Source organism: Salmo salar, chromosome 21 (genome assembly GCF_965601325.2).
Source record: "Salmo salar chromosome 21, fSalSal1, whole genome shotgun sequence".
Taxonomy (NCBI): Eukaryota; Metazoa; Chordata; class Actinopteri; order Salmoniformes; family Salmonidae; genus Salmo; species Salmo salar.
This window is the reverse complement of record NC_138311.1, coordinates 43,954,752-43,970,638: the sequence shown is the minus strand read 5'-3', so window position 1 is coordinate 43,970,638 and position 15,887 is coordinate 43,954,752. Positions and strand designations below refer to the sequence as shown.

At 44.9% G+C, this 15,887-nt stretch overlaps 1 protein-coding gene across 1 annotated transcript in view; it reads left to right on the top strand.

Annotated features, from left to right (window-relative positions):
- LOC106562645 (voltage-gated delayed rectifier potassium channel KCNH8) overlaps nt 1-15,887 on the top strand; it is a 305,465-nt gene that overhangs the window by 256,830 nt on the left and 32,748 nt on the right. The window contains exons 8-10 of the mRNA XM_045704813.2: nt 3,949-4,338; nt 12,674-12,873; nt 13,559-13,808. Of these exons, the coding sequence (XP_045560769.2) occupies nt 3,949-4,338; nt 12,674-12,873; nt 13,559-13,808 (840 nt within the window). The remainder of the gene's footprint in view (nt 1-3,948; nt 4,339-12,673; nt 12,874-13,558; nt 13,809-15,887) is intronic.

The following is a 15,887-nucleotide window of genomic DNA, read 5'->3' as shown; positions in this document are numbered from 1 at the left end:
ATCCCCCCTCAAGGTGATACCACGACGGCCCTCAACTAACTTCACTGGACTTTATGCACTGGACAAGAGAAATACATATGTAAGAATGCTGTTCGTTGACTACAGCTCAACATTCAACACCATAGTACCCTCCAAGCTCATCATTGCGGCCCTGGGTCTCAACCCCACCCTGTGCAATTTGGTCCTGAACTTTCTGACGGGCCGCCCCCAGGTGGTGAAGGTAGGAAACAACATCTCCACTTCGCTGATCCTCAACACTGGGGCCCCACAAGGGTGAGTGCTCAGCCCCCTCCTGTACTCCCTGTTCACCCATGACTGCCTGGCCATGCATGCCTCCAACTCAATCATCAAGTTTGCAGACGACACAACAGTAGTGGGCTTGATTACAGCACTTTGAGATTTACAGCACTTTGAGATATCAGCTGATGTATGAAGGGCTATATAAATACATTTGATTTGATTTGATTACCAACAATGACGAGACAGCCTACAGGGAGGAGGTGAAGGCTCTCAGAGCGTGGTGTCAGGAAAATAACCTCTCACTCAACATCAACAAAACAAAGGAGATGATCATGGACTTCAGGAAACAGCAGAGGGAGCACCCCCCACCCCCCCATCCATATCAATAGGACAGCAGTGGAGAAAGTGGAAAATTTGGAAAGTTCCTCGGCGTACACATCACGGACAAACTGAAATGGTCCACCCACACAGATAGTATAGTGAAGAAGACGCAACAGCGTCTCTTCAACCTCAGGAGGCTGAAGAAATTTGGCTTGTCACCTAAAACCCTCACAAACTTTTACAGATGCACAATTGAGAGCATCCTATCGGGCTGTATCACAGCCTGGTATGGCAACTGCATCGCCTGGAACCACAGGGCTCTCCAGAGGGTGGTGCGGTCTGCACAAATCATCACCAGGGGCAAACTACGTGCCCTCCAGGACACCTACAGCACCCGATGTCACAGGAAGTCCAAAAAGATCATCAAGGACAACAACCACCTAAGCCACTGCCTGTTCACCCCATTACGATCCAGAAGGTGAGGTCAGTACAGGTGCATCAAAGCTGTAACCAAGAAACTGAAAAACAACTTCTATCTCAAGGCCATCTGACTGTTAAACAGCCATCACTAGCACAGAGAGGCTGCTGCCTACATACAGACTTGAAATCATTGGCCACTTTAATAAAGGGAACACTAGTCAATTTAATATTGCCACTTTAATAATGTTTACATATCTTGCATTACTCATCATACTATTTATTGCATCTTGCCTATGCCGCTCTGTCATTGTTCATCCATATATTTATATTTATATATTCTTATTCCATTCCTTTACTTAAATTTGTGTGTATTAGGTATCTGTTGTGGAATTGATAGTTATTACTTGTTAGCTATTACTGCACTGTCGGAACTAGAAGCACAAGCATTTTGCTACACTCGCAATAACATCCCATACACACGTGTATGTGACCAATAACATTTGATTTGATTTGAGATGTTCAATCGGGTTGTCCTGGCAGTGTGCGTAGGGTTATTGTCCTGTTGGAAGGTGAACCTTCACTCTAGTCTGAGATCCTGAGCACTCTGAAGCAGGTTTTTATCAAGGATCTCTATGTACTTTGCTCCATTCATATTTCCCTCGATCCTGACTAGTCTCCCAGTCCCTGCCGCTGAAAAACATCCCCACAGCATTATGCTGCCACCACCATGCTTCACTCTACGGATGGGGCCAGGTTTCCTCCAGACATGACGCTTGGCATTCAGGCCAAAGAGTTCAATCTTGGTTTCATCAGACCAGAGAATCTTGTTTCTCATTGTCTGAGAGTCCTTTAGGTGACTTTTGGCACACTCCAAGTGGGCTGTCATGTGACTTTTACTGAGGAGTAGCTTCTATCTGTCCACTCTACCATAAAGGCCTGATGGAGTGCTGCAGAGATGGTTGTCCTTCTGGAAGGTTCTCCCATCTCCACAGAGGAACTATGGAGCTCTGTCAGAGTGACCTTCGGGTTCTTGGTCACCTCCCTGACCAAGGCCCTTCTCCCGATTGCTCAGTTTGGCCGGGCGGCCAGCTCTAGGAAAAGTCTTGGTGGTTCCTAACTTCTGCCATTTAAGAATGATGGAGGCCACTGTGTTCTTGGGGACCTTCAATGCTGCAGAAATATTTTGGTACCCTTACCAGATCAGTGCCTCGACACAATCCTGTCTCGGAGCTCTACGGACAATTCCTTTGACCACATGGCTTGGTTTTTGCCTTTCCAAATGTCCAATCAATTGATCTTACCACAGGTGGACTCCAATCAAGTTGTAGAAACATCTTAAGGATGATCAATGGGAACAGGATGGACCTGAGCTCATTTTTGAGTCTCATAGCAAAGGGTCTGAATACTTATGTAAATAAGGTCTTTCTGTAGTTTCTTTAAAACCTGTTTTTGCTTTGACATTATGGGTTTATTGTGTGTAGATTGATGAGGAAAACAATTCATTTAATCAATTTTATAATAAGGCTGTAACGTAACAAATTGTGGAAAACGTCAAGGAGTCTGAATACTTTCCAAATGCACTGTATAATGTTATCAATAACCATTTGAAGATGAAATATAGTTTACCCGTCTGCTTTGCCCCATAGTTGCGTACGCATTGGTTTTGTTGCTAGACAGCCAACCCGTCTATAGAGGTCTGTGCTGGAGTTCAGCACCATGGACAGCAAGCATCATGCCTTCGCAAAGAAGAGGGTATGTGAAGTACCATGGACAGAGACAGATCAACTGTAGGAGGTAGTTGAGAGCGAGAGTTACAAACACCATTGTAAATACAACCCATATGTATGCTTATTTATTTTCCCTTGTTTACTTTAACCATTTGTACATCATTACAACACTGTATATATACATAATATGACATTTGTAATGTCTTTATTCTTTTGAAACTTCTGTATGTGTAATGTTTACTGTTAATTTTTATTGTTTATTTAACTTTTATATATTATCTACCTCACTTGCTTTGGCAATGTTAACACGTTTCCCATGCCAATAAAGCCCCTTGAATTGATAGTAGAGTAGGTTCAGAACCTTGGACAAGGGCAGAGGAGGGGATGTCAGACAGTTAGTTCAGGTCCATGGAGAGCAAATGAATTTTATCTGGCTTTGCTGTGGACAGAAAAGCTGACTGAGAAAGTTCTCCCAAGTGCTTGAATAATTTGTTATGTTCACACAGCCACACAAGCAAACCTATTCAAAAGACCAACCCCAGTGCACAAACAAACACATTGATAAGAAATATATTCACACACCTACATACTGACACACTCGTCACACAAATCAGCACAATTACACCCTTTATTCTTCCATTCTGTTCCACAAATCATTTACATTGACATGTTAGTCATTTAGCAGACGCTCTTATCCAGAGTAGTGAGTGCATACATGTTCATACTTTTTCGCTCTGGTCCCCCGTGGGGAAGCGCCATGCTCTACCAACTGAGCCACACGGGACCACGTCCTAGAAATGCTAGCTTGCCTAATGACAAGCTAATTAGGCAACAACTGATGTGTTACATTCCTAATTATATTTTTTTCATTCAGTTCACTGAGGCTACCCAGAGACATGCATTACCAGTGGGCCTGCATGGCTCTCTGACAGGTTGGGTCAGCTTCAAGGTGTGTGCGTACATTGGGTCTGCATGCAAGGCTCTCTGACAGCCCAGCTCAATTACAAGGTCAAAGCTACAGCTACGTCCCCAATGAGTGTGTTTCTGTGGATCACTGTCCACAATGTATTAATCATATAATAATCTCTTCTTTTTCATTTCTCCTCCTCTCTCTCCGTCTCTCTCTCTCCCCTCTCTCCCCTCTCTATCAACCTATCCTCTACCCCTACATCTCTTACTCCCTCTCTCTTTTCCCCTCTTTCTCTCCCTCTCCCCCTCCCTCTCTCTCCCCCTATCTCAGGTTGGCTACACGAATTGGGAAAGCGTCTGGGCACCCCTTATTTCGTATCTCCCCTGGCCACTCTGGCTCCTGATTTGCTGCACCCTGCAGTTGTTGACTCCCTCCATGCCAACAGCAGCCAATGGAATGCGTCCGGGTCGGAGCTGGCGGGGCGGGACTCGTGGAACTCCAGCCAGTGGAATGTCACATGGATGGGGGCGGGGGCTGGCGGGGTGGGGGTCAGGGTGGGTCAGGGTGGAGGGATGCTGGGTGGGGGTCCATCAGTGAGGAGCTCCTATGTGACGTCGCTGTACTTTGCTCTGAGCAGTCTGACCAGCGTGGGTTTTGGAAACGTCTCAGCCAACACCGACTCTGAGAAGATCTTCTCCATCTGCACCATGCTCATAGGAGGTGAGTCCCTGGAGATGCAACAGGGACCTTATTGGTTAGTGCGAACGTCAGGTTTCAGTGGTGTCAGGATAGATAAACCATCTGCTGTGTGCCTCCTCTCCTGTCCCTCTCTGGTGTATTCTGTTTATAACTATACCACTGATTCTACAGCTATTCAACAATGACTATGGCATATTGTCATTAGCTAAGACATAACTGAGAGTTATGACTCTCTCTCTCTCTCTCTCTCTATACAATTCAATTTAAGGGCTTTATTGGCATGGGAAATATATGTCAACATTGCCAAAGCAAGTGAACTAGATAATAAACAAAAGTGAAATAAACAATAAAAATTAAACATTACACTCACAAAAGTTCCAAAATAATGATGACATTACAAATGTCATATTATGTGCAAATAGTTAAAGTACAAAAGGGAAAATAAATAAACATAAATAGGGGTTGCATTTACAATGGTGTTTGTTCTTCACTGGTTGACCTTTTCTTGTGGCAACAGGTCACAAATATTGCTGCTGTGATGGCACACTGGTATTTCCCTCAACAGATATGGGTGAAAAATTGGGTTTGTTTTCAAATTCTTTGTGGATCTGTGTAATCTGAGGGAAATATGTGTCTCTAATATGGTCATATACACTGCTCAAAAAAATAAAGGGAACACTTAAACAACACATCCTAGGTCTGAATGAAAGAAATAATCTTATTAAATACTTTTTTCTTTACATAGTTGAATGTGCTGACAACAAAATCACACAAAAATAATCAATGGAAATCCAATTTATCAACCCATGGAGGTCTGGATTTGGAGTCACACTCAAAATTAAAGTGGAAAACCACACTACAGGCTGATCCAACTTTGATGTAATGTCCTTAAAACAAGTCAAAATGAGACTCAGTAGTGTGTGTGGCCTCCACGTGCCTGTATGACCTCCCTACAACGCCTGGGCATGCTCCTGATGAGGTGGCGGATGATCTCCTGAGGGATCACCTCCCAGACCTGGACTAAAGCATCCGCCAACTCCTGGACAGTCTGTGGTGCAATGTGGCGTTGGTGGATGGAGCGAGACATGATGTCCCAGATGTGCTCAATTGGATTCAGGTCTGGGGAACGGGCGGGCCAGTCCATAGCATCAATGCCTTCCTCTTGTAAGAACTGCTGACACAATTCAGCCACATGAGGTCTAGCATTGTCTTGCATTAGGAGGAACCCAGGGCCAACCGCACCAGCATATGTTCTCACAAGGGGTCTGAGGATCTCATCTCGGTACCTAATGGCAGTCAGGCTATCTCTGGCGAGCACATGGAGGGCTGTGCGGCCCCCCAAAGAAATGCCACCCACACCATGACTGACCCACCGCCAAACCGGTCATGCTGGAGGATGTTGCAGGCAGCAGAACGTTCTCCACGGCGTCTCCAGACTCTGTCACGTCTGTCACGTGCTCAGTGTAAACCTGCTTTCATCTGTGAAGAGCACAGGGCGCCAGTGGCGAATTTGCCAATCTTGGTGTTCTCTGGCAAATGCCAAACGTCCTGCACGGTGTTGGGCTGTAAGCACAACCCCCACCTGTGGACGTCGGGCCCTCATACCACCCTCATGGAGTCTGTTTCTGACAGTTTGAGCAGACACATGCACATTTGTGGCCTGCTGGATGTCATTTTGCAGGGCTCTGGCAGTGCTCCTCCTGCTCCTCCTTGCACAAAGGCGGAGGTAGCGGTCCTGCTGCTGGTTTGTTGCCCTCCTACGGCCTCCTCCACGTCTCCTGATGTACTGGCCTGTCTCCTGGTAGCGCCTCCATGCTCTGGACACTACGCTGACAGACACAGCAAACCTTCTTGCCACAGCTCGCATTGATGTGCCATCCTGGATGAGCTGCACTACCTGAGCCACTTGTGTGGGTTGTAGACTCTGTCTCATGCTACCACTAGAGTGAAAGCACTGCCAGCATTCAAAAGTGACAAAAACATCAGCCAGGAAGCATAGGAACTGAGAAGTGGTCTGTGGTCTCCACCTGCACAACCACTCCTTTATTGGGGGTGTCTTGCTAATTGCCTATAATTTCCACCTGTTGTCTATTCCATTTGCACAACAGCATGTGAAATTTATTGTCAATCAGTGTTGCTTCCTAAGTGGACAGTTTGATTTCACAGAAGTGTGATTGACTTGCAGTTACATTGTGTTGTTTAAGTGTTCCCTTTATTCTTTTGAGCAGTATATTTGGCAGGAGGTTAGGAAGTGCAGCTCAGTTTCCATCTCATTTTGTGGGCAGTGTGCACATAGCCTGTCTTCTCGAGAGCCAGGTCTGCCTATGGATGCCTTTCTCAATAGCAAGGCTATGCTCACTGAGTCTGTACATAGTCAAAGCTTTTTTTAAGTTTGGGTCAGTCACAGTGGTCAGGTATTGTGCCACTGTGTACTCTCTGTTTAGGGCCAAATAGCATTCTAGTTTGGAAAGAAATGTGTTTTTTGCCAATGTTAACCGCACACTTGCTGTTTGTGTACATGGATTTTAGAACGTTGTACGTTTTTCCCCCAACACCACTTTCCATCAATTTGTATAGCAGACCCTCATGCCAAATTGAGTCAGAAGCTTTTTGAAATCAACAAAGCATGTGAAGACTTTGCCTTTGTTTGTCAATTAGGGTGGTTAAGGTGAATACGTGGTCTGTCGTACGATAATTTGTTAAACAGCCAATTTGACATTTGCTCAGTACATTTTTTTCACTGAGGAAATGTACGAGTCTGCTGTTAATGATAATGCAGAGGATTTTCCCATGGCTGCTGTTAAGGCATATCCCACGTAAGTTATCTCTAAAATGTTTCAAAATAAAACACCTGAAATATCACATTTACATAAGTATTCAGACCCTTTACTCAGTACTTTGTTGAAGCACCTTTGGCTGTGATTCTTTTCTGCAGATACTCTCAAGCTCTGTCAGGTTTGATGGGGAGCATTGCTGCACAGCTATTTTCAGGTCTCTCCAGAGATGTTCGATCGGGTTCAAGTCCAGGCTCTGGCTGGGCCACTCAAAGACATTCAGAAACTTGTCCCAAAGCCACTCCTGCGTATTCTTGGCTGTGTGCTTAGGGTCGTTGTCCTGTTGGAAGGTGAACCTGAGGTCCTGAGTGCTCTGGATCAAGGATCTCTCTGTACTTTGCTCCATTCATCTTTCCTCGATCCTGACTAGTCTCCTAGTCACTGCCGCTGAAAAGGACCCCCACAGCATGATGCTGCCACCACCATGCTTCACCTTAGGGATGATGCCAGGTTTCCTCCAGATGTGACGCTTGGCATTCAGGCCAAAGAGTTCAATCTTGGTTTCATCAGACCAGATAATCTTGTTTCTCATTGTCTGAGTCCTTTAGGTGCCTTTTGACAAACTCCAAGCTGGCTGTCATGTTCCTTTTACTGAGGAGTGGCTTCTGTCTGGCCACTCTACCATAAAGGCCTGATTGGTGGAGTGTTGCAGAGATGGTTGTCCTTCTGGAAGGTTCTCCCATCTCCACAGAGGAACTCTAGAGCTCTGTCAGAGTGACCATCAGGTTCTTGGTCACCTCCGTGCAGCCAGCTCTAGGAAGAGTCTTGGTGGTTTCAAACATCTTCCATTTAAGAATGATGGAAGCAGGTGGACTCCAATCAAGTTGTAGAAACAACCTCATGGGTTGGTTTTTGGTCTGACATAAACTCTAATAAATTGTGGGACCTTATATAGACAGGTGTGTGCCTTTCCAAATCATGTCCAATCTATTGAATTTACCACAGGTTGACTGCAATCAAGTTTTAGAAAGATCTCAAGGATGATCAATGGAAACAGGATGCACTTGAGCTCAATTTCAAGTCTCATGGCAAAGGGTCTGAATACTTGTTTTTATTTATAATGAATTTTCAAAAATATCTAAAAACCTGTTTTCGCTTTGTCATTATGGGGTATTACGTGTAGATTGCTGAGGATTTTTTTCTCTCAATTTAATCCATTTTAGAATAAGGCTGTAACATAACAAAATGTGGAAAAAGTCAAGGGATATGAAAAGCTTGTACAAACCTACTCATTCCAGGGTTTGTCTTTATTTTTACTATTTTCTACATTTTAGAATAATAGTGAAGACATCAAAACTATGAAATAACACATATGGAATCATGTAGTAACCAAAAAAGTGTTAAACAGATCAAAGTATATTTTAGATTCTTCAAAGTAGCTACCCTTTGCCTTGATGACAGTTTTGCACCGTTTTTTTCATCTGAACAAACAACAGTATGCAAGTATAAACACCATGGGACCACGCAGCCGTCATACCACTCAGGAAGGAGACGCGTTCTGTCTCCTAGAGATGAACGTACTTTGGTGCAATAAGTGCAAATCAATCCCAGAACAACAGCAAAGGACCTTGTGAAGATGCTGGAGGAAACAGGTACAAAAGTATCTATATCCACAGTAAAATGAGTCCTATATCGTCATAACCTGAAAGGCCGCTCAGCAAGGAAGAAGCCATTGCTCCAAAACCACCATAAAAAAGCTAGACTATGGTTTGCAACTGCACATGGGGACAAAGATCGTACTTTTTGGAGAAATGTCCTCTGGTCTGATGAAACAAAAATAGAACTGTTTGGTCATAATGACCATCGTTATGTTTGGAGGAAAAAGGGAGAGGCTTTCAAGCCGAAGAACACCATCCCAACCGTGAAGCACGGGGGTTGCTTTGCTGCAGTAGTGACTGGTGCACTTCACAAAATAGATGATATCATGAGGCAGGAAAAATATGTGGATATATTGAAGCAACATCCCAAAACATCAGTCAGGAAGTTAAAGCTTGGTTGCGAATAGGTCTTCCAAATGGACAATGACTCCAAACATACTTCCAAAGTTGTGGCAAAATGGCTCAAGGACAACAAAGTCAAGGTATTTGAGTGGCCATCACAAAGCCCTGACCTCAATCCCATAGAAAATGTGTTGCAGAACTGAAAAAGCCTGTGCGAGCAAGGAGGCCTACAAACCTGACTCAGTTACACCAGCTCTGTCAGGAGGAATGGGCCAAAATTCACCCAACTTGTTGTGGGAAGCTTGTGGAAGGATACCCGAAACGTTTGACCCAAGTTAAACAATTTCAAGGCAATACTTATTGAGTGTATGTAAACTTCTGACCCACTGGAAATGTGAAGAAAGAAATAAAAGCTGAAATAAATAATTCTCTCTACTATTATTCTGACATTTCACATTCTTAAAATAAAGTGGTGATTCTAACTGACCTAAAACAGGGAATTTTTACTAGGATTAAATGTCAGGAATTGTGAAAAACTGAGTTTAAATGTATTTGGCTAAGGTGTATGTAAACTTCTGACTTCAACTGTAGGTACCCCAGTACCAGGTCCTTCAAAGTGCTCATGGATGCTCTCTATGCCCCAGAGTTTTAGAGAATGCAGGCTTAGACTACATCTCCCATGAGGCCACACCACAGAGAACAAGCACTTTCCTGGTCCCATTTTGAGATGATTAAAAATGGAAACATTCTCCTCAGATTTAAAAACAGCAACATTTTGGCAGTAAACTGCCTTTTCTAGGGCTTCTTGCAAATGGAACAACTGTCAATAATGTAACTAGAGAGTGGTGAATGTTTGCATACCAAATGGCACCCTATTTCACATGGTTCCCTATGGGCCCTGATCAAAAGTAGTTCACTATTTAGGAAATAGGGGGCCATTTGGCATGCAATACTTCCAGTCTAGTTCTTATTCAGTTTGTGGGGCAGTAAAGGTCTGTTTCATGAGAGAGAGATGTAGTGATTTTTAGGGGTGGGTGCATTGATGAGAGAGGACATATTCTCAGGCCACTTTAAAACCAAGTGTGGCAGCCACACAGACACACCCACACAACCCCACAGACACACAAAACACAACCACATACACACATACAGTACATCCTGCCCATTGTCTCATTAGAATATGTAAATGTGTAAAAATAGAGCATTTGTTTAACCTACCCTGCCTGGAGAGTTGAGGTTTAAACACAGCCGAACTAGCTCCAGTCCTATACTATAATGTAACTGTGACGATGTGCCAGACAGATGGAGAGCATTGACTGAAACAGAGAGAGACAGCCTCACACAACAACCTGTCTACCCAGAACCAGACTGTTACACAATATCAGTGATAAAACCATCCAGGATCATTGGACCGGGATAATCACTGTCTGTCTAATAGGTCAGGGGAGAGTCTGGCCCGGTCCATGTGGCTGCTTCAATTGGCTCTGATAGTTAACAATCCATGTACACACACACACATACACTTCAACACCCTCGTTAGCGGCGCCTCCCTCAGACACACACCCTCACACTCAACCTCTATCACTGATGTAAATACACACACACACATTCTTGCAAACCCCCAAACAACCACCCACACAATCACACAGAGTCAAAGTGTTCCGTTCCATCAGTGCAGAGTGAATGTGTGTGTGTGTGTGTATGCCTGCTTGTGTGTGCAGCTTTCAGACTGCAGATCAGATCACTGTCAGACTGGAACCTCATCTCCTCTCCCCTCCGCAGTAGCTGTCAGCATGGAGAGAGAGAGGGGAGGAGAGAGAGAGGGGAGGAGAGAGAGAGGGGAGGAGAGAGAGAGAGAGAGCGAAAGGGAGAGCGAGATAAGGTGGGAGAGGGGGTGGTAGCCGTAATCAGACACAGAGAGAGAAGGAGAAGCTATAATAAAGGAAATCAGAGAGAGAGAGAGAGAGAGAGAGAGAGAGAGAGAGAGAGAGAGAGAGAGAGAGAGAGAAGTGATGTAGAGGGTTGAGATGGTGGAGAAGGATGAGAGAGAGAGAGAGGGGCACATCTCTATTTTGGCAGGGGTATGCTATTGAAATGCTGTGAGCAGTGTACCTTCTTTAGGTATGACTGACAGCTATTTTCCAGCTCAGGGGTAACAGATAACTTCCTGATCTCTGAGCTTGGTACATAAGATTATTGTGCATCTAATATCTATATATCTATCTATATGTGCAGTACATTCGGAAAGTATTCAGACCCCTTGCTATGTTACAGCCTCATTCTAAAATTGATTAAATCGTTTTACCCCCTCATCAATCTACACACAATACCCCATAATGATGAAGCAAAAAGAGGTTTTTGTTAAATGTATTAAAAATAAAAAACTTAAATATCATATTTACGTAAGTATTCAGACCCTTTACTCCTTTGGCAGAGATTACAGCCTTGAGTCTTGTTGGGTATGACGCTATAAGCTTGGCACACCTGTTTTTGGTGAGTTTCTCCCATTCTTCTCTGCAGATCCTCTGAAGCTCTGTCAGGTTGGATGGGGAGCGTCGTTACACAGCTATTTTCAGGTCCATGCTCTGGCTTTGCCACTCAAGGACATTCAGAGACTTGTCCCGCAGCCACTCCTGCGCTGTCTTGGCTGTGTGCTTATGGTTGCTGTCCTGTTGGAAGGTGAACCTTCGCCCCAGTCTGAAGTCCTGAGCGTTCTGGAGCAGGTTTTCATCAAGGATCTCTCTGTACTTTTCTCCATTCATCTTTCCCTCGATCCTGACTAGTCTCCCAGTCCCTGCCGCTGAAAAACATGCCCACAGCATGATGCTGCCACCACCATGCTTCACTGTAGGGATGGTGCCAGGTTTCCTCCAGACGTGACGCTTGGCATTCAGGCCAAAGAGTTCAATCTTGGTTTCATCAGACCAGAGAATCTTGTTTCTCATGGTCTGAGTGTCCTTTAGGTGCCTTTTGGCAAATTCCAAGTGGGCTGTCATGTGACTTTTACTGAGGAGTGGCTTCCGTCGGAGCTCTACGGACAATTCCTTCGACTTCATGGCTTGGTTTTTGCTCTGACATGTACTGTCAACTGTGGGACCTTATATAGACAGGTGTGTGCCTTTCCAAATCATATTCAATCAATTGAATTTACCACTGATGGACTCCATTGAAGTTGTAGAAACATCTCAAGGATGATCAATGGAAACAGGATGCACCTGAGCTCAATTTCGAGCAAAGGGTCTGAATATTTACATAAATAAGGTATCTGTTTTTTTATAAATTTGCAAACATTTCTAAAAACGTGTTTTTGCTTTGTCATTATGGGGTATTATGTGTAGATTAATGAGGGAAAAAATGTGTTTATCCCCTTCCCTTTTCCATTTTTGGAAAAAGGAAAGGAGTCTGAGTGCACTGTATATGAAACTGTTTTCTGTTTCTATCGTTATGTATTAATATTATACTGATTTTTAAATTGAACACACACTCACACACTAATACACACAAAAGTTCACACACACACATACATACACAGATACACACACGCACACAAACATTAACCAGTCCTTGTCCCTTTGCTTCCAGCCCTGATGCATGCGGTGGTGTTTGGTAACGTGACCGCCATCATTCAGAGGATGTACTCTCGGCGCTCCCTCTACCACACCCGTACCAAGGACCTGAAGGACTTCATCAGGGTCCACCGCCTGCCCAAGGCCCTGGAGCAACGTATGCTGGAGTGCTTCCAGACCACCTGGTCAGTCAACAACGGCATCGACGTCAGTGAGGTGGGTTAGAACAACAGAAGGCTAAGACCTTCTGACGTTTATGCTCTCACTGTCTCTCACTGTCACTCACGCCTTGCTCTCACTGTCACTCACGTCTTGCTCTCACTGTTTCTCACGCCTTGCTCTCACTGTCACTAAGGCCTTGCTCTCACTGTCACTCAGGCCTTGCTCTCACGGTCTCTCATGCTTCACTCTCACTGTCGCTCGCGCCTCGCTCTCACTGTCTCACACGCCTCACTCTCACTGTCTCATGCCTCGCTCTCACTGTCTCTCACACCTCGCTCTCACTGTCTCTAACGTCTATGTTCTCACTGTCTCTCACGTCTATGCTCTCACTGACTCTCACACCTTCGCTCTCACTGTCTCTTCTCTTTCCCTTCTCTCTCTCCTCTCTCTTCTCGCTCTCTCTTCTCTCTCTACTCTCTCTCTCCTCTCTCTTCTCGCTCTCAATCTCGCTCTTCTCTTTCTCTTTCTCTTCTCTCTCTCTCTGCCTTGTTTTCTTTTCAATGCTGCTGTTGGTTCCTCCTGTGTTGATTCTTCTGTCAGTTCTTTTCTCAAGTCCTATCACTTGTTTTGCTTCTCTTCCCCCTGTGTCACCTCTTCAACTTTCCATCTCATCTGTCAATCCCCACTGTCCCAACTCAATCTCTCATATTTTATTCCCTTTCTCATTCTGCTTCACTAGTTGTTGAAGGACTTCCCAGATGAGCTGAGGGCAGACATCGCCATGCACCTTAACAAAGAGCTGCTGCAGCTGCCGCTGTTTGAGTCGGCCAGTAGGGGGTGTCTGCGCTCCCTGTCCCTCATCATCAAGACGTCATTCTGCGCCCCGGGAGAGTATCTCATCCGCCAGGGAGACGCCCTGCAAGCCATCTATTTTGTCTGCTCTGGGTCAATGGAGGTGCTGAAGGATAACACTGTGCTGGCTATACTGGGTAAGGAAACTTAGGGCACACACACACACACACACACACACACACACACACACACACACACACACACACACACACACACACACACACACACACACACACACACACACCACACACACACACACACACACACAGACAGGCACACACACACACACACACACACACACACACAGACAGGCACACACACACACACACACACAGACAGGCACACACACACACAGACAGGCACACACACACACACACACACACAGACAGGCACACCCACACACACACACACACACACACACACACACACACACACACACACACACACACACACACACACACACACACACACACACACACACACACACACACACACACACACACACACACACACCCCCGACAGGCACACACACACACACACACACACACAGACAGGCACACACACACACACACACACACACACACACACACACACACACACACACACACACGCACACACACACCGGCACACACACACACACCCCGCGCAGCACACACACACACACACACACACAGACAGACAGACAGGCACACACACAAGCACACACACACACACACACAGACAGGCACACACACACAGACAAGCGCACACACACACACACACACAGACAGGCACACACACACACACACACACAGACAGGCATACACACACCTAAGTGCACATACAAACAATCACACAATCACACATGCTTCAGTACTAGTTTAAACCTAGTTAACCCCAATCAGTACTACCTTAAACCTAGTTAGCCCCAATCACTAACAGCTTAAACCTATTTAACCCCAATCACTACCAGATTAAACCTAGTTAACCCCAATCACTACTAGATTAAACCTAGTTAACCCCAATCACTACCAGATTAAACCTAGTTAACCCCAATCACTACTAGCTTAAACCTAGTTAACCCCAATCACTACCAGGTTAACCCCAATCACTACCAGATTAAACCTAGTTAACCCCTATCACTACCAGATTAAACCTAGTTAACCCCAATCACTACCAGATTAAACCTAGTTAATCCCAATCACTACCAGATTAAACCTAGTTAACCCCAATCACTACCAGATTAAACCTAGTTAACCCCTATCACTACCAGATTAAACCCAGTTAACCCCAATCACTACCAGATTAAATCAAATCAAATCAAATGTATTTATATAGCCCTTCGTACATCAGCTGATATCTCAAAGTGCTGTACAGAAACCCAGCCTAAAACCGCAAACAGCAAGCAATGCATGTGAAAGAAGCACGGTGGCTAGGAAAAACTCCCTAGGAAAAACTCCCTAGAAAGGCCAAAAACCTAGGAAGAAACCTAGAGAGGAACCAGGCTATGAGGGGTGGCCAGTCCTCTTCTGGCTGTGCCGGGTGGATATTATAACAGAACATGGTCAAGATGTTAAAATGTTCATAAATGACCAGCATGGTCAAATAATAATAATCATAGTAGTTGTCGAGGGTGCAACAAGCACGTCCGGTGAACCGGTCAGGGTTCCATAGCCGCAGGCAGAACAGTTGAAACTGGAGCAGCAGCAACCTAGTTAACCTCAATCACTACCAAATCAAACCTAGTTAATCCCAATCACTACCAGATTAAACCTAGTTAACCCCAATCACTACCAGGTTAACCCCAATCATTACCAGATTAAACCTAGTTAACCTTTACAGCGCCAAGCAGCTGATGCATCTTTCGGAGTAAATGTCTTATATCTAATATCTACAGGCTAATCTGTATTGATGGGCACTAGGCCTATTGGTATTAGTGCAATGACATATTGAAATGTTGAATTACATTAGCCTAACTAGACTCTGAATTATTGTCGTTGGAAAAGTCATTCATGGCCACGTAATGAAATAACAAATTAACTTTCAAGTACCCTGACCCACACCCACACCCACACACACACACACACACACACACACACACACACACACACACACACACACACACACATATACACGTGCACACACAGAGTTGAGTGTGTGACAGACTGACAAAGGATCATTTCCCAGTAGACTGGTCAAAGTCGAGTCAATTTCACAGAGGTGACGTTCACTCAGAC